Source organism: Sebastes umbrosus, chromosome 10, assembly GCF_015220745.1.
Source record: "Sebastes umbrosus isolate fSebUmb1 chromosome 10, fSebUmb1.pri, whole genome shotgun sequence".
Classification (NCBI taxonomy): Eukaryota; Metazoa; Chordata; class Actinopteri; order Perciformes; family Sebastidae; genus Sebastes; species Sebastes umbrosus.
In genome coordinates, this window is record NC_051278.1 from 16,201,987 (window position 1) to 16,224,971 (window position 22,985).

The 22,985-nt window shown below is 40.4% G+C and overlaps 1 protein-coding gene across 4 annotated transcripts in view; it reads left to right on the forward strand.

The window, feature by feature from the left end:
* Window positions 1–18,422, forward strand: part of unc5b (unc-5 netrin receptor B) — a 149,951-nt gene extending 131,529 nt beyond the window's left edge. For 2 of the 4 annotated variants that reach the window (XM_037782287.1, XM_037782288.1), the window contains 14 exons: window positions 335–438; window positions 1,466–1,646; window positions 2,245–2,412; window positions 2,930–3,094; window positions 5,249–5,281; window positions 9,887–10,081; window positions 10,483–10,851; window positions 10,980–11,067; window positions 11,457–11,631; window positions 11,718–11,957; window positions 12,789–12,938; window positions 14,076–14,240; window positions 14,476–14,654; window positions 15,652–16,401. In XM_037782287.1, coding sequence (XP_037638215.1) covers window positions 335–438; window positions 1,466–1,646; window positions 2,245–2,412; window positions 2,930–3,094; window positions 5,249–5,281; window positions 9,887–10,081; window positions 10,483–10,851; window positions 10,980–11,067; window positions 11,457–11,631; window positions 11,718–11,957; window positions 12,789–12,938; window positions 14,076–14,240; window positions 14,476–14,654; window positions 15,652–15,817 — 2,378 coding nt within the window. In that variant the 3' untranslated portion in view covers window positions 15,818–16,401. Of the gene's footprint in view, window positions 1–334; window positions 439–1,465; window positions 1,647–2,244; window positions 2,413–2,929; window positions 3,095–5,248; window positions 5,282–9,886; window positions 10,082–10,482; window positions 10,852–10,979; window positions 11,068–11,456; window positions 11,632–11,717; window positions 11,958–12,788; window positions 12,939–14,075; window positions 14,241–14,475; window positions 14,655–15,651; window positions 16,402–18,034 lie in introns of those variants that run through there. The other 2 variants (XM_037782289.1, XM_037782290.1) reach the window with 2 other exon arrangements.
* Window positions 18,423–22,985: the final 4,563 nt, after the last annotated feature.

Sequence of the window (22,985 nt, forward strand, 5' to 3'; positions counted from 1 at the left end):
TGTGTGTGAGAGAGAGGAAAGAAGGGAGACAGCGGAAGGGCAAATGTTTCCGACTTTTTGCTTGTCAAATGTGTCAGCTTAAGTATATATGCAAATAAATTTGTTGTAGCTCTCCATCTTAGTCCCCCGTGGTAATGGGTGGCATAGTGTGATTGACACCCTGCATGTTTATGAGGATATGAAGGGAAAAAACACGACTCAGTGACAGAGGCTTTTTGGGGGGCTTTGCATGGTGTGTGTGTGTGAATGTGTGACAACCAATGTCACAGGGTGTCACTGCTGTCACGGCGCAGCCTTCACTAACTGCTGACTACATGTGTGTCGCCCCCTGTAGACTTGAGGAAGAACTTCGAGCAGGAGCCGCTGGGGCGGGAGGTGCGACTGGAGCAGGAGGTGCTGCTGCAGTGTCGACCCCCGGAAGGCATGCCCGCCGCCGAGGTAGACCTCTCCTTCCTCATCTCCTCTCTCTATTACTTCAAATTTGACATTTGTGTTTTTCATACTAAAGGGTAATAGTTTAAGATCATTTATATTTTGTATATCTCGATATCTCCAGGGAGATGGCAAAGCTGAGATATAAATAATAAGTTATATAGCAGCATAAACATGATACACAAGGCAGCATAGTAAAGGGTGTAGCCACTGCGGTTTGAGAGATTTAAGCGACGTGCATCATCAAGAAAAAACTCTCCAAAACATATAACAATCAGTAATAATATGCTCTGCTATTTAAGCAACGTAGCTAAGAAAGGGCTGTGCTGAAATTCACGTTGTGTCATGTTTTAACACTAAGCTGCTTTGACTGTGCACCATTATATCAAACACTTTTATTTCTCTCATAAAACAGCGGTGCAGCAAGATATTATAAAAAAGAAAACAAAAAAATCATAAATGTAGATTTTTATTTCTCGAGTAAACATTTATGTTCTGCCAAGCTGTATTGTTCTTTTCAGTGTTATTGTGTGACGTAAAATAACACCTAGATAAATGTATTGCTATGATGTTATGTTCTTTAGTAAAGAGGATGTTTCAAAAATAAAAGTGAGTTTGGTCAAAAGAGGCCACAAATTATATTTTTCCTGAGCAAACTAGAAATGATCAAATATTGTCTGTTTGATCAATACCACATGTAGCATTGGAGCGTGTTGTGATGTCTCAATACTCTGCAGCAGGTTTATAGTGTTTACTGACTAGGGACTGTGTGTGGTGAGCTGTCTCATGTTTATGCATACACACCTGTTGATTTGTACAATGATTTATGTGCAGTTATCTGCCAAAAGAATGAAAGGAATCCATCGTTCAAAATAATGCATAATAACACAGAGGTTCAAGAGTACAAAGGTTTATTTTGTTGTTGTTTTTTCAACTAAAATCTTGGCTGCTGTTTTTTTTTTTCGTTTTTTTTTCTGTTTTCATTAATTTCATCACTTTGTCTGAAGATTTGTGCGTGCCTGCCTCTGTACAGGTGGATTGGCTGAAGAACGAGGATGTCATAGATCCATCGCAGGACTCCAACTTCCTGATCACCATCGACCATGATCTGATCATCAAACAGGCCCGACTCTCAGACACCGCCAACTACACCTGCGTGGCTCGTAACGTGGTGGCCAAAAGACGCAGCAGCACGGCTACTCTGATTGTTTATGGTAACACAGACATGTTTTTCCCCTCTCTTCCATTTGGGGAAGATTGGTTTATGAATCATCATGACATGACATAGTTATCAAAATCATCCATGTGTTCATGGTCAGATTGGTTTCATGATGCACTATGTTGATGTGATAATAGGTGACTTGCAAATGAGAACATTTTCCATTTTAGCAGCCCTATACCAAATTTAAATCTTAAATTATTGAATGAACTTTACATATCTTGCACTTTTGTGTCAGTTTGCATAAATTGTAACGAAATATAATTCGGAAACCATCATACTCTTTTGAACTATCAATAGGAACTACTTTCTGTATTTACAAAGCATATAAAAGTGGTAGACAGTTGGATAAATGCTGTATGGGATGAAAACCCGATTGGAAAACTGAAGGTTCATACTGTAAATACATAACATATATTTAGTAAATTTGATTTAAATTTTAAAATCCTTTAAAAACACAGTTATTTATTACTAAAATGTCAGGGTTTCTACTTTGGATTTTGCGTTTTTGGTGTCTATATTCTGTTCAAGTTGACCAGCTATAAACTGCCGGACTCGCTCACTTTGCCCGTCTGTGTGTGTCTCTCTGTCAGTGAGCGGAGGCTGGTCTTCGTGGACTGAATGGTCAGAGTGTAACGCTCGGTGCGGGCGGGGCTGGCAGCGACGAACACGCAGCTGCACCAATCCTGCACCTCTGAACGGAGGAGCCTTCTGTGAGGGCCCACCCTTCCAGAGAGTGACCTGCACCACACTGTGCCCAGGTGAAGATGACATACTCATCTGTAATATTTATAACGTCTTCAGACAAAGTAGTCACGCACTGGAATATCAGGAAATTTCCCAAATGGGCCATTTTGCAGGAAGTGCCAGGATGAATTTTAAAACTTTTAGAACATCTGCTGCTGGATTTCATCAGTGCTCTTCCACAGAAACAGGCTGTTGACCCCTTTACAAATGTTTTCAACTCAAAAAACAACTTCATCCAACCAGGACAGAATAGCATTCAGTCATATAATTGCTTTGATTTCATCGTAAAAAGTCACCTACATCAGGAACATAGTGTTATCTGATTTACTGTCACACACCATTCCTGCCACCCTGTTTCCAAATACAAACCATAGAATGCATTTTTGCAAATTGCAAAGTGACACAATTCAAGCCATTACACATGCATCACGCCGCATTATAAAGTCATGCCCAATTCCCCTCTACTGTACCTGCACTGATTGAAGTGTTTAGCCGTATAAAATGGCTCACATCTCTGCTGTCTCATTCCAGTGGATGGAGGTTGGACAGAATGGGCAAAGTGGTCCGCCTGTGGGACAGAGTGCACCCACTGGCGCAGTCGCGAGTGCCAAGCCCCCCCACCTAGAAATGGAGGAAAGCACTGCAGCGGCAGCATGATGGAGAGCAAGAACTGCACTGAGGGGCTGTGTGCGCGCAGTAAGTCACCTGAACGATGTGGCGGTTTTTAAATGTCAAATGAGTGTAAATATTTGGCTCATATATATTTATATATAATTCTTCAGTTGGCCCTTTAATACAGATCAGCCTCTGTTGAACTCAGTTCATTAGTGCACATAGTTCAACTGTCTGATATCTGAAAGAAAAGGGTCTTTTAGGGGTCACCTCCCCATTTGCTGCTTCAGGTGTTTGTTGAATTGATAATTGGCGGTGATATTTTTGCTCATAGTTCACAGTTTCATAAGGTGTATTGCATTTCAAAGCTATTTTGTATAGAACCGTATTCCCAAGGTGATTTGGCACTGCAGCACGTTGAGAGCACGAATGATGTAGAGAGAGAGAGAGAGATGAAAAGTAAAACAGCTAAATCGCAGACAGATGTTTCATGAGGCAAAATTTAGGTTCACAAAGAGAGAAGTCAAGTGATCCACATCTAAAAAGCACAGATGGAGAGAGAGAGAAAGGGAGATGAAGCAAGTGCAGGCTAAGGAAGGAGTGGGAAGCGAGCATGACACGGCCGAGTCGAAAAATTAGCACAGGGAAGAGCATATGAGAGTGAGTTAGACTCACACTGACACCCAATGTGCAGCCCGTGATGAGCTGGGAGGAATCCAGCTGACAGCGCATTAGAATCTTTGAGACGCACATCCACAGCGGCACTGAGATACATTCAAGTACACACTTAATAACACATACACACGACGACATAAAACCAACACGCTCAAGCATGCAGACAACCCTCATAAATGCACGTGCAACGGGGAAGGGGGGATCATGTGCACACTGTGCTTCAACTCTATCAGACATGCATGCGAGCCCTGACATAAACAGGCTTCTATGGAGCAGCCAGATTAGACAAATACACTGCCTGAGCAGAGTGCTCTCAGGAGGCTGTCAGGAAAACATGCATTCAAGTGGCTCTGGCAGAGGGGAGATGGGAAGCACTGTGCTGTTGGGAATCTGTAAATGTGTCACTTGGCAAACTACAGGTTACTGATTTATTCATTAATGTGATCATTCTGCGGTCACAAATTGTCCCGATGACATTGTGACTCTTTACGTTCCCGCCATGCTTCAAACAATCAAACAACAGCTGACTCTGATGTCTCACTAATTGTTAATCCCTCTGAGGATCGGCTAAATACCGCAGTCGTAAATGTAAAATGCTTCGAGACACCACAAACCAACGTCTCCACTGCCTCCTAGTAGGTTCTAATTGCTATTGGATGCTATAGACGTCAGGGAGAACCATTTGGTGTTTTGATGATCCTCGGGAGAGAAGGCTATCTGGTTTGAGATCTAGTAAGTGGCGTGATCCTGAAAGACGGTTTCGACATTCATCAAACCACTCAGGGATGATTCACGTTGGTGTCGTTGGTGCCGTCAGGATAGAGCGTTTTTTTCCACATAATGAAGGTGATAACAACAAGCCCCCAGGAAGAGCGCCGGGCTGTGAAGCAATTTTTTGTAGTAGCTAAACGGTGGTATAACAACTTCCGTGTCCATTGGGCCCAAAAAGATTTTTTCCCATTGACTTACATTGGGAAAGAGACGTCTGTAAATCCGTGGAGAGACCCAGATCGAGGCTGGAGTGAGGGCTGGGAGGCGGAGTTAAAGGAAACGCTACTCCCGCCTCGAACGCTGTATCCAGTTGTCTTTATACATCCATTGATAACATACCTTGTGGGGTGTATAAAGGCATTTCAATCTACATTGTAGACTAGTACACCGGCGTCCTTGCTCATGTTCAGAACTGTCTTTCACTTTGCCACTCTCATTCAAATGATCCCAATCTCTCTCGCAGTCATTTCTTTTAGGCTTTTATTCTCTGTTTGTTCATTATATAAACAATTATGCTGAACTTCATTTCACAATGCCACATATTCTCACGCATTTCAAGAAGAGGTTATTATTTTTTTTTTTTAGATATAAAAGTATGTTTTCTTGCTCGCAGTAGGCCTTTTATGTTTACATTTCTATTTTCATATTGATGAGCTATTGTTTACTTTCCCGTCTTTGCTTTGTATTATGTTATTGTATCTTTCATTTGCATAACGACTAGTCCATCCATTTTTATGTTGTTGTGTTTTTTTTCTTTTCTTCTTCTCTTGTTTTTTTCTCCTGTTCAAACAGATAAAAAGATTTCTATTGAACATGCAAGCCATCGTAAGTTCACCTTCCCATGACTTCACTCTTTCACTGCTTCATACTGTTTGTGTTCGTGTCTGTCTGTGTGCTCATACAGATGAGGAGTCCTAACATCTGTGTTCGCACGTGGAGCGTGCAGCATTGTGCGTTGAGCCCGTCTATCCACACTTTGTTGTCACCTCACATCGAGTTCAGTGCAGACACGCCTCACCTTCTTGTCCAGCCTGCTTATGAGTGTTGTTATCCCGTCATGTCTAGTATGTTGACTAAGCGTAACATAGGTTTCTGAGCTGGCTCCATGTTAGCACATTGCATCAGTTACATAACTGAAACTGAACTGAGAAAAAAAGATAACAGCAAAGAGATTAATAGATGCTGCTGTAATTAAACAAACTGCCCCAAAAACAGTTAATTTGGCTCTATCCCAATATGTTGCAGGGAGAAAATCTGCAAAATGACATGCCTCTAAGCTGAGACTCTTTGATCCATACAGGCTCTATGAGGTGGAAGCATAGCACTTGCTGGAGAAAAACAGTCGATTTCTGTCTGACTTTAAGTTAATCTGTGATATAGTTTACATTCGAAGTGATGGTAATTCCTCTAGCTCAATGTGACGTGGGCTCAGGGGAGAGCAGCCACGGTAATGCACCTAATTCGCTATTGTTCCGTTTCTGGTAATAAGTGCGGATGGCTGTCGGATTCGGTTCCATCGCGCCACGTGAGCACGGGAGCTCTCCTCTGCCAGCCCGTCTGCCGGCTTCCCTCTCCTCCACCCTTTCTTCTACTCTCACTGCTGCTCTGTGGCTTCCTCCAACTTCTTCCTCACTCTCTCCTGCTCTTTAAACGCAGGCCTTTTCCTCAAGCACTGCTATCCTTATCTCCCCTCTCCTCATCACCACACTTATAATCCGTCTGTCCTCTCAACAAATCACAACCTTATCTAACTCCTTCCTATTCCTTTTGCCAAATTGCCTCTCCTCTAGCTCTCTCCTCCTCTGTTTATCCAGCCCCCCCCTCTTCTTTTTTTTTACTCTTCTTTGTCTCACGCCAACCTCACTCATTGTCTGCTCCTCTTTTCTGCTGTGGTGTGACTGGCACACGTGTCTGGGTTGGGTACGGCTCGGCTAGTGTTGGGGAGTCCGGGCTAAGCAGGCTGTGGTGGGCCTGCTGACCAGTCACAGCCAATCACTCAGCAGGAGAAAAGAGAGGGAGCCCAACAGCGAGCAGGTGAAGTTGTGGCCAACCACACCGCCCCCCACCAGTTCGATCCATGCCGACTTTTGTTGTCGGATGCGCCCCCCTGCCGGCTCGAAGGAGCTGTTTATTAACGTTGCTTTCCTGGATGATCTTTTTCAACCACAAAAAGATGTAGCTAGAATCAAATTGAACGCCGGTTACATCCTAGCAGGCATACTGCCAGAGTTAAAGAATAGGTTTGAAAGAGTCATCGGTCACTATGATCATTCCTCCTGTCCATACTGGCTGTGGAGTGATCCCCTCCCTAATGCGATTCCAATGTAACAGATGGGGGACAAGATCCACAGTCCTGTGTAAAAATACATTATATACTTCAGCTGAAGCTAAAATAAATTCAACAATCTAACTTAGTCACATGAAGTACCATGGATGTGGATGTACCAATCCAACTTTTTCCTCTCCTGATACCAATGCTCTCTTCTTTCCCAACTTTTAAAACTGTATACCCCACTGTATTAAAACTCACTGGCTTCATTTATATAAGGTAACATGATGCCAGCGTAACTGATCGCCGTGACTGATTTTATGCCACTCATAGAAGAAACAGTGAATTTTACAGTGACATTGACAAAGTAAACTGTATTTAATGTGGATCAGTCACATCGATATTTGATCCACCTAAATAGGACACCTATTATTTTCTACAGTTACAGTTGTCGTGCTTAATTACCTTCTTTTTGGTTTCCTGGACAGTGTTTCCTTCCTGAGCCGTGGTAGTTTGAAAGTAACACAAAGAAGGAATTAAAGCAGCAGTGGGTAGAAATGGAGCAAATATGATTAAAAAAAAAAGTAGTTTTTATAAAACAGTCTCTTTATCCTGACAGTAGTGCATGAGACAGGTAACCTGAGGAGTCTGCCGTCTATGAGCAGCTGTCAATCACTCGTGAACTCTGACCAAACGGTCAAACTAGGCAGCGCTGATCAAATATGAATCAATATTCTGTTCCTGTAATGCCTATTTCTTGCTTGAAATGTTTTCAGAAACATCTTCTAGTGTACTGTTTTGCTGTAAAATGAGAATGTTTGTGACCCAGCAACCATGTTGACATAAGTTCAAGGCCTATTGAAAGAGGCTGGACATGGGGAATGGGGTATGGGGTATAATACATGCGCAGTGTAACTGGAGCTGCGGTCGTGCGTGGCAAATGGCTCACTTTCAGCGAGTGTAGACCAGATTTTACTACACATGTATTGTACCCCAAAGATATGACGCATTGATGAAGCGTGACCTCTCCTCTTTTCACCCTCCTTGGATAAGTTGAGGAAATACCAAGCACCGCCCATCAGCTGGAGCAAACTTTCCTTTCTCATTTTACAGCTAAACACTACACTACAAGATGTTTCTGAAAACATTTGAGGCGGGAAATAGGCATTACAGTAACAGAATATTGATTCATATTCGATCAGCGCTGCCTAGTTTGATAAGTTAAAATAAGATATTCCTTTATTAGTCCCGCAGTGGGGAAATGTGCAGTGTACAGCAGCAAAGGGGATAGTGCAAAAAAACAAGATGCATCAGCTAACACAGTAAAAAAAAGAGCTAAACAAAGTGTAACAAAATATGAACCATTTAAATAGAAGGGAGTATACAAATAGGAGTAGTATATACAGTATTGACAACAAACAGACTATTAACAAAATGCACAGGTGGAAAACGATATTGCACAGTGAGAATGAAATGAAATTCCACCTGAACATATTGCACAGTATGAATTACACCTGAGTAGTAATAATGATAATGACATTGCACAGTCATTATACAGTATAGTGCAGTTATTGTCAGTTTTTGGTGTGTAAGTGTAAGCATAAGTGGTCTACTGGGAGCAATGCTGGTTGTGGAGTCTGACAGCTGCAGGAAGGAAGGACCTGAGATAGCTCTCCTTCACATACTCTCCAGTCACGGGCTACATTTTTTAAATCCTGAAAACAGAGCCATGAGGAGGTGCAGAAGTCTAGTTTTCCCTCAGAACACTTGAATCACAATATGCTGAAAGGTTATTATGGAATTTTTGCTCAATGATGCCAAAAACATTCTGCCTACTGCAGGTTTAAGCACTAAAAACTCTAACGTAAATGTCCCATATTGTAAAATGTGAGATTTTCATGTCTTTTATATTATAAATCAGGTTTAAGTGCTATATGAACACTGTATAACGAATGATGCTCAATCCACAGAGAAATACACACAGCCTGTATTCAGAAACTGTGAGTTTGAATCAAGCTGTCAGGATTTCTGTCCATTTGTGATGTGAATCTACTATATTAAGCCGTTACAAACGTAAACATTTTAAATGTGTCCCAGTTTATTTCTGGTTGCAGTGTATGTGCATGACATCAGCTGGCAGGAAGTAAACATGGACCCAATCTGTTGCATAGCAACGCAATTCCGTTGCAATTCTGTTGAAATCTACTAAAACGGAGCCTTTCAGACGGAGGGTAAATACAAGTATATCCAGGCAGGCGGTATGAGGAAAATAAAGAGGGTTTTTTTTACCATTACAGCCTGTGAACATGTTCTAGTAGAAACAGAAAATACAAGCATGAACCTGAAAGTGAGCACAATATGGGACCTTTAGGATACACACATTTGATTTGACTTCAGACGGCTGAAGCGTCACATTTGCATCACCTAATGTATTTTTACACGGAACAAGGACTGTAGATTTTGTCCCCCATCACTTACATTGGAATCATGCTAAGGAGGGATCTCTTCAAGCCCAGAATGGACAGGAGGAACAATCACAGTGACCAATAACTCATTCAATGTACATATGTGTCAGTATTGTTTTAAGATAGACTTGAAAAAATGTGAACCTGTCCTTGAAGAGTTCAATTTCAACTGAGGCTGCCCATATGAGCGAAGGGCTGCAACCACTGAATATTTTAATCAGCGATTTATCCATTGATTACATTTTAATTTATCATGTATACAATGTCAGTAATGGAATCTACTGTATATAGTCAAAAGTGCCTTTACAGTTTCCCAGAGCCCAAGGTGACATCTTCGAATTGCTTGTTTTGTCCAATCAAAAATTCAAAGAGCAGCAAATCCTTGTATTTGAAAAGCATGAACCAGCAAATGTTCAGAATTTTATCTCGATAAATTACTTCTGATATTAATCAATTATCATAATTGCTGTTAATATTCTGATGATCAACTAAATCGACTAATCATTTCAGCACTAACTTGGACTACAACAACTAATTTATACTACTTTCTGCTGCAACAGATATGTAGTAAATCAGATGATATCTCTTAAATTGTGTTTTCTTCCCGCCTGTGTTTCCCTTGTGTTTGTATCTGTGTGTTTCCACGTGTGTCCCTATATATTGTCTTGACCATCTGCCTTTCTCTCCCTCTTTCAGCGCTGGCCCCAGGTATGGGTGTTGCTGTCTATGCTGGTCTGGTGGGGGCCCTGCTGCTGTGTGTGATACTGGTGTTGTGCGTGGGAGTGCTCACATATCGCCGCAGATGCCGCCATCTCCATGGAGACATCACCGATTCTTCGTCTGCTCTCACTGCCACCTTCCACCCTGGCAACTACAAGCCTCCCAGACAGGGTAGGTTCACACACACACACACACACTAACTCACACATACGCCATTCATTACACATGCACACACAATTTCCCTTTTTATCATGTCTGTTTGTTTTCACAACTTTTCTTGTTCTTTTCTTCATAGAAGCACGTGTTCACAATCCATTTCATTATCCACACTGCTATTTATATCATCCCATAAATTATTACCATTATCTCCTCTCGCTTAGTCAATTCTCCGTTCTTTACCGCCTTACATTTTCTACATTTTAAGCATTTGTCATGGTATCCCTTCTTTTGTCCCTGCCATCAAATATTAATTAGCAGCATTAATCCATTTCACTTGCGTCACTTTTAGCACTCTCAGCCGTGCCTGTGTCATTTCTGGTTTCCAGCTCCTCTCTTCTCTCATCTGTCCACAGATAACCCTCACCCTCTGCATCCCTCAGCTCCTCCAGATCTGACAGCCACAGCGGGGCATTTCCGAGGGCCGCTCTTCTCCCTGCAGCAGGGGGTCAACGACAGCCCCCACAAAATCCCCATGACCACTTCTCCCTTGCTGGACCCATTGCCAAGTCTCAAAATCAAGGTGTATAACGCCTCCACTCTCTCCTCCATGGAGCTCCCCGTGGACATGGGCTTAGGTGACGGGGAGATCCTCAGCCTGAAGTCGGTGGGTACTATGGGTAGAGAACGAGATTACCACAGCCACACGATTTCCAGAGAGCCGGGGCTGAGCACCAGTGCCACCCTGGGTAATCTGGGAGGACGCCTTACTATCCCCAACACAGGTAATACTATATATTGCAGCTGTCTTTTCACATGCAAATGAAACCAGAATTCATATGCACCCTGTGACAACCAATGATTCAGTTAATCACCCATAAGACAAGATAATTCATTACACCTTCTCCCTTAGGCGTGAGTCTGCTGGTCCCCCCCGGCACAATCCCCCAGGGGAAGTTCTACGAGATGTACCTCATTATCAACAAGTGGGACAAAACGACGTGAGTGCCCTTCATCTTCATTCCTCTCTTTCACTCATCTCCTCCGCAACCACAAGGCAGAACAGACCTTATTCTCACCTCAATCAGAAATTTCCCCATGCACGACTCGCCTACTGTGAACCACTTGAAGTTTGTTTGAAAAGTTCTATCCCTTTTTCTGAGGATAAAAAAAAAATTGATCAACTTGTCTCAACTTCTACACTGAAATTGGAGTGGTTTCATTTCTTGCCAATTTTCTGGAGGTTTGACATTCAGTTTGCTTCAAATACGTCAATACCAGCGTGTTACAAAACCATGTCGTGGCCATGATGTTCTTTTATAAATGAAATGTGATGTTTTGGCAACTGTTGATAACTCCCCGGTGTTCTCCGTCTGTGTGACATTTCCAGGCTACCGTCTGAGGGCAGTCAGACTGTACTAAGTCCTGTGGTGAGCTGTGGCCCATCCGGTATGCTGCTGAATCGTCCTGTGGTTCTCACTTTGCCCCACTGTGCCCAGCTAGACACACCTACACCTGACTGGACCCTTACACTCAAGACACAGACGCACCAGGGGGCGTGGGAGGTGAGGCAGCCTCTGACTGGTACCAAATAATGGATGTCTCATTCGGCAAAGTGGCATCATTGAAACCTACGTCAATGTGTTTGCAGGAGGTGTTGACAGTAGGAGAGGAGACATTGTCGTCTCCGTGCTACTTGCAGCTGGAGGAGGAGTGTTGTCATGTTCTCATGGAGCAGCTGGGAACATACGGCATGGTGGGCCAATCATGCCCTCCACAGCCTGCCTGCAAACGCCTGCAGTTGGCACTGTTCGCCCCTCGAGCCCCCTGCCTCTCCCTGGACTACAGCCTCCGGATCTACTGCATCCACGACACTCCACATGCACTCAAGGTGCTGCTCGCGTGTTTGTCAGCTTCTTTACCGTTTACTTAAATTCTTCTTGCCTTTCTGTTTCTTGATTTCTTTGATGTGTCAATCAATCTGGCAATACTATACTTATAGTGTGAGTTTTAAAGAGGACCTATTATGCTTTTGTGCTTTTTCCTTTTTTTTATGTGTTATATTGTTTTTTGTGTCTGTAAAATATCTGCAAAGTTACAAAACCCAAAGTCCACGCCAAAGGGAGTTACACTCCCCCACACAAACACTGCTCCTGAACTGCCTGAAAAGCCTTGATTGAAGTCCTGGCTTTTCTTCTGTAACGTGGTGATGTCACCAAGTAACACATTTGCATATTACATGCCTAGTTGCTAGAACTTATAACACACTATTCGCAAAAAACTTTGGTGTCACGTTGAATCTCCCACACCCACTAGAAACAACGACTCAAAATAGCACAGCATGATACAACCCCCCAAGTAAACAGCAAGTGAGCACTCCATCCAGAGAAAGTTGGACTCGCTGACGTTAGATATTTTCCCTCTCTTGGTCCCTTTTGTATAAAGTGTTCACACACCAGCCGGGTTAGTAAACATGAGCGTGCTGTGTGCAGTTTACTGGCATCACATTACATGATTTCTGGCTGCTAAAGTTCAAACAGCTTTCAAACTGTTAGCTCGCGTACATTTCTATTTGGAGACACCAACTTAGAGAATGCACCGCACATTTTTAATTAAGCATTTCTGAAAGCATGGTTTGAAATGTGTTAGAATGATAAACCCATAATGAAATTGAGTTCATCAATGTGTCCCCTAAGCCCTTCCTCTCTGTGCCTCTGTGCAGGAGGTGCTGGATTTGGAGAGGAGTCTGGGTGGAGTTTTGCTGGAGGATCCCAAGCCACTGCTCTTCAAAGACAGCTATCACAATCTGCGCCTGTCCATCCACGACATTCCTCACACTCACTGGAGAAGCAAACTACTGGCAAAGTATCAGGTGAGATACTCAGAGTACAGCAGATACCAGATAACAGCCTGTTGATATGCATAGTGCCTATAGATGTGGACGTGTTCATGCCTACAGAGCACAAATCAGCAGCAGCTTGAATGATGTAGATCCATAAAACTATTGATAAATTAGTCAGTGTTCAAGCCTAATAGGCAATGACAAATTCTTTATTTCACTTCAGTAGAACGGCTATTTTCTCAGAAAATAGAGCTAATGGACTATTCACTTCTGTTGTAAACATCCAAACCCTCGGCTGCATTCTCTTGGCGGTCGCACCGAGATTGCAGTCAGAACCCTCTCTGAATAAAAAACAAGAAATCTGATAGTGGTTCTAATTTATGAACAGTGCGCTGAGGAAATAAATTGTCCTCTGACACACGGAGACCCAGTTGGTGGAAACACCCAATATCAAAATAAAGCATATTGCACTCTCCTCAAATGGAAACCGTGTTCTAGATCCATCCTGATTGTGCTGCTCAGGACAAAGCCACTTTAATCACAGTGTAGAGACCGTGATTTTTCAGCTTTTCTAAGTTCCTAACTTGGATGTCAATTGATTCAAATATTTAATTGCAATTAATCGCACATTTTTTATCTGTTCAAAATGTACCTTAAAGGGAGATTTGTCAAGTATTTAATACTCTTATCAACATGGGAGTGGGCAAATATGCTGCTTTATGCAAATGTATGTATATATTTATTATTGTAATCAACTAACAACACAAAACAATGACAATATTATCTAGAAACCCTCACAGGTACTGCATTTAGCATAAAGAAATATGGTCAAATCATAACATGGCAAACTGAACCCCAACAGGCAACAACAGCTGTCAGTGTGTCCATGTGCTGACTTGACTATGACTTGTCCCAAACTGCATGTGATTATCATAAAGTGGGCATTTCTGTAAAGGGTAGACTCGTGGGTACCCATAGAACCCATTTTCATTCACATATCTTGAGGTCAGAGGTCAAGGGACCCCTTTGAGTATGATATGGTTGGTACTAACGGATTCCTTAGGTTTTCTAGTTCCATATGATGCCAGTATTGGCGTTAAAACGAATTTGCGTTATTATCGCATTAACTTTGACAGCACTATTTCTAACATTTCTCTTTGTTAACAGGAGATCCCGTTCTATCACATCTGGAGCGGCAGTCAGAGACCTCTGCACTGCACCTTCAGCCTGGAGAGAGGGAGCCTGGCTGTGTCACAGCTCACTTGTAAGATCTGTGTCCGACAAGTGGAAGGGGAGGGACAGATATTCCAGCTGCACACGGATATCCAGGAGGTAATGGTGTCAACTTAAATAATGCAAACGCAGGGGCGAACTCTGTTTGCATTCCGACCTGTGGCCCTTTCCTGCGTGTCATTCCTCTTGTCTTCTCATTCTCCCGCTGCTCCAATAATGGCAATAAAAGCCCTAAAAACAATCTTTAAAAAAAGAAATGCGAACGCAGATAAAATTGTAATGAAAGCCACACAGAGGTTGGTCTCAATGTTTCCCACCTTCTCTGTCAATCCAGACTCTACCCCCCCACTCGCCCCTCCCCTCAGGAGGCACCTGCCTGCCTTCATCTCAAGTGGGACCCTATGCCTTTCGCTTGCCTGACTCCATCCGCCAGAAGATCTGTGCTAGTTTGGATGCACCCAGTGCTCGAGGATGTGACTGGAGACTCCTGGCACGCAGTCTGGGCTTTGACAGGTCAGATATGCCTCACATGTTCATGGGTGAAAGGCAGCTTGGTCACGCACGAGTCCAGTGTTGATACTCAGGTTTCTAGTTCCTACTGTCAAGTGATAACTCAGAGTTGTGTCTAAGGTGACATGTAGGTATTCACTGTCTGAGGTTAGATTTATGGGGTTATGATTTTTTTAATTAAAATGTAGACAGACAACTGTGAACACTGTGTCATATCTAGGTCGTACTGATTAGAATCTGGAAAACCTGACTTGAATATTAAAGCCGGGGTAGGCAGTATATTTTTGGCGTCATTGGGACGTGACGGCTAACGTTAGCAGAAGGCTGAACTATTAGCAACATCTTCTCTCCATCTCTGAGATGCATCGCCGATATTGTAGCTTGCTAAAATTAAAAATCGAAACACAGTATATCATCTCAAAGGGATTTACAGGCTCACACATTTGTAAAGAAAACAGGACGGTATCTCATAGAATTGCAGCTATATAACAGCGTTGGGATAAATGAACGCCTAGTACTTGTACAGGTTGCTGTATGAAGCGTGTGCATTTGCCCATGCTTGTCTGGTGGGACGGGCTTAGACAGAGAGAGGAGAGCTGTAGGATGACGGCTGCATATTCAAATTCTGTTTTTTTTTTTGTTTTTTTTTTACTTGAATTAAAATATGCTGAACGGTTATTATGGAATTTTTGCCCAATGATGGCAGAAATATATTGCTTACCTACCCCAACTTTAAGTTCAGGAATATGATTTAGCCATGCATGTTATCATCCCATAATAAAATAATTCAAAAGCTATTTCATCTTGCTAACTAGCTAATCCTGCTTTGTGAAATATGGTACTGTAGTTACTTGTGTATCAATATTTGATTGTTAAAATAAAGTGGTTGCCAGCAGTGTTTGCAACATACAGTATTAATAACTTAGAGAAATGTTGCTAATCAATATTGGAGTGCTTCATTTACTCTTCTTACAACTTGCGTCATCTTTCTTCCCCTCAGGTACTTGAACTACTTTGCAACAAAGCCCAGCCCAACAGGTGTTCTACTGGACTTATGGGAAGCTTGTCACCAAGCTGACGCAGACCTGGTCTCTCTGGCGACCGCGCTGGAAGAAATGGGCAAAAGTGAGGTGCTAGTTGTCATGACAACAGATGGGGATTGTTGATTGGTCAAGGAACGAGAAAGGAAGCAAGACTTTTTTTTTTCACCACCGTGATGAAAATAAGAATACCTGCCTATGAATATGCACAAATCATAAGCCCACAGAGCATTTTGGTCCCTTCACATGCACTGTATTACCTCTGCCTCAACTTCTTCTTTCTCACTGACCCCTGATCAGCCACTGTAGCTACAAACCCACCATTACCCACTCCCATGATAACTGCTAATCTGATCCATCTTGAATTCTCCTAAGCAATGTTGCATCTGCAAGATGTGAATCCAATTTTAAGGGTACAAAGGCGTAAAATGGGTGTAAAGTCATCTGTCATATGTGGTGCTGACTGTCCTTCAAAGATTGAAAATGACACTATTCTTGTATATAAGCTTTGGGACAAACAAAAAAAAAATCATATATTCAACACACTAAAGCACGCACAATAACACAACCAGACAAACGCTAACACGGGATTATCCATGTTTCAGTAGCAGCATGAAAGTGCATGATTTAACACCATCTCACCTCATGGCAGGGGCTTTTGTTTTCTCCATTGTCATTCTGTGTGTGCAGTGACTGACAGACAGCGCCGACCTGTCTAAAACCTCCTCAGGCTACAGACACACTCCAACACACACACACACACACACACACAGTAGCACGGGCAAACTGGTCATTAACCGGCTCTGAATCAGATAGGCTAGGGTGTCTAACTGCTTCGACAAATCACATGAGGTCCGAAGCCTCAAGGTTTGCGGGTTTGAGCATGTCGCTTTGGGATGGAAAAAAAAAAGCTGCCTCCTCTTCGTGGTAGGGGGGAGAATTGTGAAGATCGTTTAAGAATTGGCAGATAACAAAACCGACTGACTCTTTATATTGTACCAACAAATGCCTCAAAGCCTTGGCATATCATTCCTACACACAGGGGTGCTTCTCTTTCATCTCACCTCGCATTCCTCTATCGCTCTGCCACACTCCTCCGATCTGTGGAGTATACGCTGGAGGAGAGCTTTCTGGTCATCTAAAAGTTTCCTTTGGGGAACGCTCTTTAAGTTATTATCCATATTTGTGGATCGTTTGTTTTTTTTTCATTCTCATTGCTGTTATGATCATATAGAAGCTGTTTCTATCATCTGTGCTTGATTAGGCTGTTTTATTTTTGATTCTAGTAGAGCAGGCCAAATGGGAGAGTTAGGTGCACAGTGGATGTCTCAGTTGTGAATAACAAAATGTATTTTGTTATTTTTAAAACAGTGCATCTATTCAACATGTAATCCGTAAAAGATGATTAGAGGCGGTCAGATGTCCAGGTGAATTTACTGTATGCTGTATTCCATAGGCATTTTTGCTTTGCTGGACAGTTTTCATTGTTCAGAGATGAATATTACAGAATAGATTAGCCTTTCCTTGAATCAACTAGGCAGCACGGGACCATAAAATTTACCTCAACACTAACCGTATTTCAATCTATTCTCTGTCCACCACTTATCTATGTGTCCATCTGTCAATCTGTTGCCCCGTAACTCATTATATATCTCAATTTGATAACATATTGTTAACCGTTTCACTATGCCACCTGCTTTGTGGTCAGGGTCCTCAAGCTTTTTGCATTATCAATATTGTTCTGTCAGTTATTGTTAGACGGGAATTGAAATGCTTTCATCTTTGTCAGTACTTAAGTTCTGTGTGTTATCGAGTCTTTTTCTCCCTCAAAGCAAAAAAAGTGTTTGTATCATTGAAAACCACAGAAACCAAAACACAGGCAGTATCCCCCCTCTACAGCAGTGAGTCATGTCACTGTTTTGTGTGAATGAACTGAAAACACAAGTGCGTATGTGTGAGTGTGAGTGTGAGGGTATGTGTGGGCAGGTGGGTGTGCACGTACAGTGTGTGCACACGCTTCAGATCTGTCATTTCTCTTTGTAAGTGCTATGCAAGTACAAAAGAAAAGCGAAGCATTTTGACTTCTTTTGTTTCCTGGAAGAGTAATTCTATTTTTTCAGATCAGGGCATTGACAGGGTTTTGATTTTGTATCCTAAAGTGGTTTAAGAGTGGTTTAACATTTTTGGTTATGGTGGTATGTGTGGGAATTCTTCATCTGGATCGGAAGGATTGGATCACTGAACAAGGAAGCTACTATAGAAAAAGCCCATCTGGGAAAACAAAGTATGGTGCAATGGCTACAAATCAAGTTGTGACTAATATCATGAACTCGTGCCCTGCAGGTCTTTGCCCGTGAGGAAATATCTGAACACGACCCGTTCAGAACTTTGGATCCCTGAACACTGCAGGACTATTTTCTTTCCTCAAATCTTGTTACAGAGACTGGCTAGCTGTAGACTACAGTGTTTATTCGTCCATATTTCTTGAAAATCTGTTGGATCTTTGGCCATAGCTCTGGATAATTTATGCTGGAGCTGGACTGGATTCCTCCGTGCTCTCATCAAAGAGAAAGATTTAGCCTTTGTTCAAGAAGTCAGACATTTTTACAAAAAAACGAAAGTCAGTGACATTATTTTATCTCTGTAAAGTATCAATTGTAAATAAACGTCTAGCCTTCTTACCTGTAACTAAATATAATTTTTATGCAATAAATTATATTTCTTAGTTTAACAATAGTGTGTTTTGTTGTCATTTAATTAAAATGTGTTATTGCAAAAACGGGCTGCACGGTGGTGCACTGTCGCCTCACAGCAAGAGGGTCGCAGGTTCAAACCCCGGCTTAGGGCCCTTCTGTGTGGAGTTTGCATGTTCTCCCCATGTTAGTGTGGGTTTTCTCCGGGTTCTCCGGTTTCCTTCCACACTCAAAAGACATGTAGGTTAGGTTAATTGTTGACTCTAAATTGCCCGTAGGTGTGAATGTGAGCGTGAAGGCTTCTTTGGAGCACCTTGGCCGGCAAAATAACTTTTAAATGGCGTCTGTGTTTTTATAATTTCCATCCATTTTTCATAAAAAATACAGAGCTTCTGAACCTGCTCCTCTTTCCCTCACACCTCATTGGAAAATTCCCTTTAGGTCCATTTAGCTTTGAAAGCTTTTAACTGGCAGGCTATCCAGCCTTCAAATTAACAAGGTTTTAGAGACACTAATAGTGTCCTTTAAGGATTGACTCTATGCGCTTAGATCGGGCAGTCTAACCTACGTTTTTTGTTTTTTTTTACGAGTGCAGGATGTGTGGGGATTTGTCAGATTAGACTCATCCATTGAGAACAAATATCCTGGTGAGTCATCTGTAGTGAGAGTGCACTGCAGTATGCTCTTAATGGCAGGCAACACTTTGCACCTGTTTCATTAGATGCACTGCTAATTGATTGAGGACAGTCATAATACAGTATAAAAGGTGACTGCAGCTTCAACCCACCTCTACACAAGATGTTGTTACTTTTTAGGGAATACATTGGCAGTGAGAATAGTATTATTTTGAAGGCGTGTAAAAACTATTTTGATAACATTCTGCATGTGATGCCAGTACATGCACACACATACATGACTTACAGCTTTTACAACAGATATTCTTCTACTGCATTATGAAATGATAATAGTAATTTTTTAATCCATCCTAAACAGAAATCAAAGTAAATGTCACCATATGCATTGAGACATACATCACAATGCTATGGAAGCCTTTCGTGAAAACACACATATCTAATCAAGGCTTAACATTATAACCTGCAGAGTAGTACATGGAGGATGTATTTGATTTTAGGCTCATAGAGGAAAGACAAGTTTAACATTTTGGAGTGTATTATTTGTGCAGATTGTTCCTGAACAATTAGATCTGTTGTTGCCAGGGGAAAATAGCAGTTTAGCAGCCGTGAGCTGGATAACCTCCACGTTCAGACAGTGATTCATCTGGTAATGATTAGTTTAGTTCAGTGGTGTTCACTCATGTGTCACGGAAAGCAAAGTGTCTGCAGGTTTTGACTCAGTCAAAGACACAAAACCACCTGGTGTTTGATTGTAGATGACTTTTAGTCTTTTTTCTACTTTTTCATTACTACAGGTAATGTAATTGTTTTCACAGTCCAGAGAGGTGCAATACCACTACTATCGCAATTGGATATGCTGTCCTATGGTGCCCTCTATTGGTAGATATGGTGAGTAACCTACACTTCTCAACAAAAGCCAGCACACACATTTATTTTCTTCTTCTTTTTCTATTTATATATTACTATGTACTGTCACGCAAAAAAGGGTGGGTTGGGTATAATAAAGGGCACGGTTGGCATTGCCATCCTATTGTTTTTAAACTGCCCAAAAATATATATATATATATAATATATAATATATAAAATATAATATATAATATATAATATATTAAATATAATATATAAATATAAAGAAAGCCAGTACACACAATTTAAACACACAATTTTAAAAAAAAACTTTTATATTCCAGTGTGCCAAAATACACAATATGTCTATGACTATTGTTAGTGCCACACAAAAAAACAATATCAAGGTTAAATTGTTGGATGGTATACATTACCTATTAACAAATATACCGACATGCTATACTATGACTTTTATTTTTTCGACATACTAAACTGACTTTTTTTCACAATTTTTTTCGACATACTGTACTATGCCTTTTTTTCCGTGAAATTTTTTGACATACTATACTATGACTTTTTTCATTAAATTTTTCGACATACTATACTATGACTTTTTTTGTGAAATTTTTCGACATAATATACTATGACTTCTTTTTAAAAAAACTTTTTCGACATACTATATAAACTGACTTTTCATAAAATTTTTCGACATGCTATACTATGACTTTTTCATAAACTTTTTCAACATGCTATATATACTGACCTTTTTCCGAGAAATTTTTCGACATACTATACTATGACTTTTTTCTCGTGAGATTTTTCGACATTATATACTATGACTTTTTTTCAACATACTCTTCTATGACTTTTTTTCACAAACTTTTTCGACATATTATATATACTGACTTTTTCATGAAATTTTTTGACATGCTATACTATGTGTTTTTTCCCAAAACTTTTTCGATATACTATATTATGATTTTTTTCATAAAATTTTTCGACATACTATACTATGACTTTTTTTCGTGAAAGTTTTCGACAAAATATACTGACTTTTTTTTCACGAAATTTATTGACATACTTTACTATGACTTTTTCTTATTTTGTCGACATACTATACTACTACTTTTTTCTTTTTTTTTGGCATACTATATTATGACTTTTTTTCGACAAACTATACTGTGACTTTTTTAATTTTTTTCGACACACTATACTATGATTTTTTTTTCGACATACTATATGTTACGTGCCAGTAAAGTCTAGGGATAAGGGAAGAAACATAAGCCAATGTAGTCAGGCGTAAAATGGCCGTTTATTGTCAAGTGTACAATCAAATGAAGCAAAACGGGCTGCATACAATCACAAACAATGTTGCAGCAAACAAAAGTGAACACAAGTGTGTTGATGTATATAAAAAAAAAAACAGATCGGGCTTCAGATGGCGCCGAAATAAACAAATAAAACAAAACAGCTACAAACTAGACCCTAAAATCACAGCTGTGCTGGCAAAGAACTAGATATTAATAAGAAATATAACTTTATTGTAACTATTCTCAAGCTAATCAAATAAAACACACTAAAGGCAGCCACCCCTTTACCTAGTGTTTCTAAACAGAGGAAAATGATCAACCAAAAAAGCACAGTAAAATGTGTTCTAAATTAAACTAATCCCTAGCCGAGTCCCAACCAAATAACAAATGATTCTATACTTATTAACTAATAACACACAAGGTACACAATACAATCAAGTTAGTTAGTTCATTTTTCACAGAATCACACTAGAATGAAGAAGCAACGAGTTGAACTCCGGGCCTCTTTTATCCATTTCAAATCGTTTCCGCCCGTCCACGGAGTGGTGGACAGCAGCGGTGACGTCACACGGGGGAGGCAAACGCTGCAGGGACGCCGCACCAATCATCATCCTGGAAATCCCAGCAAAGCGGACCAGCCCCAGCAGCTTGGAGACCTGCATATCTATTCAAAGATACTGGAGAGCTAGTCAAGTCAAGACAATTTTATTTGTATAGCCCAAAATCACAAATCACAAATTTGCCTCAGGGGGCTTTAATATCTGTACAGGATACGACATCCTCTGTCGTTTACAGTACGACCCTCTCATCGGATTACCACACTAATAAGTCATAAATCTCAGAACCCTTAACACTATACTGTGAATTTTTTTTTTTTTTCGACATACTTTACTATGACTTTTTTTCAACATACTGTACTTTGACTTTTTTTTTGACATACTATACTATGACTATATTATATTTTTCGACATACTATAACTTTTTTCGACATACTGTACTATGACTTTGTTTTTATTTTTTTCGACATACTACACTGACTTTTTTTTTACATACTGTACTATGACTTTTATTTTTTCAAGAGGCTATAATAAGACTTTTTTTTCGACATACTATAATATGACTTTTTATTTGTTTTGGTATACTATACTATGAATTTTTTTCGACATACTATGATATTACTTTTTTGACATAATATTCTATGACTATTTTTGACATACAATACTATGACTTTTTTATTTTTTTCAACATACTATACTGTGACTTTTTTCTGAAATACTATATTTTCACTTTTTAAAATATTTTTGACATACTGTAATATGACTTTTTAAAACTTTTTTCGACTTACTATGCTATGACTTTTTTCGACATACTATACTGTGACTTTTTTCTTTTCTTTTTTACATACTATACTATGGCTTTTTTTATTTTTTGACATGCTATAATTTGATTTTTTTCGACATACTATATTATACTATGACTACATTATATTTTTCGACATACTATACTATGACTTTTTTTCAACGTACTATACTATGACTTTGTTTTTATTTTTTTTCGACATACTTTACTGACTTTTTTTTACATACTATACCATGACTTTTTTTTACATAGTATGCTATGACTTTTATTTTTTCGACATACTATGATTTTTTAAAATTAATTTGACATTCTATACCATGATTTCTTTCGACATATTATACTATAAAAAATGTATATGTATGTCGAAAAAATAAGTCATTGTATAGTATGTCAAGAAAAGTCATAGTATAGTATGTAAAAAAAAGTCATAGTATAGTATGTCGAAAAAAGT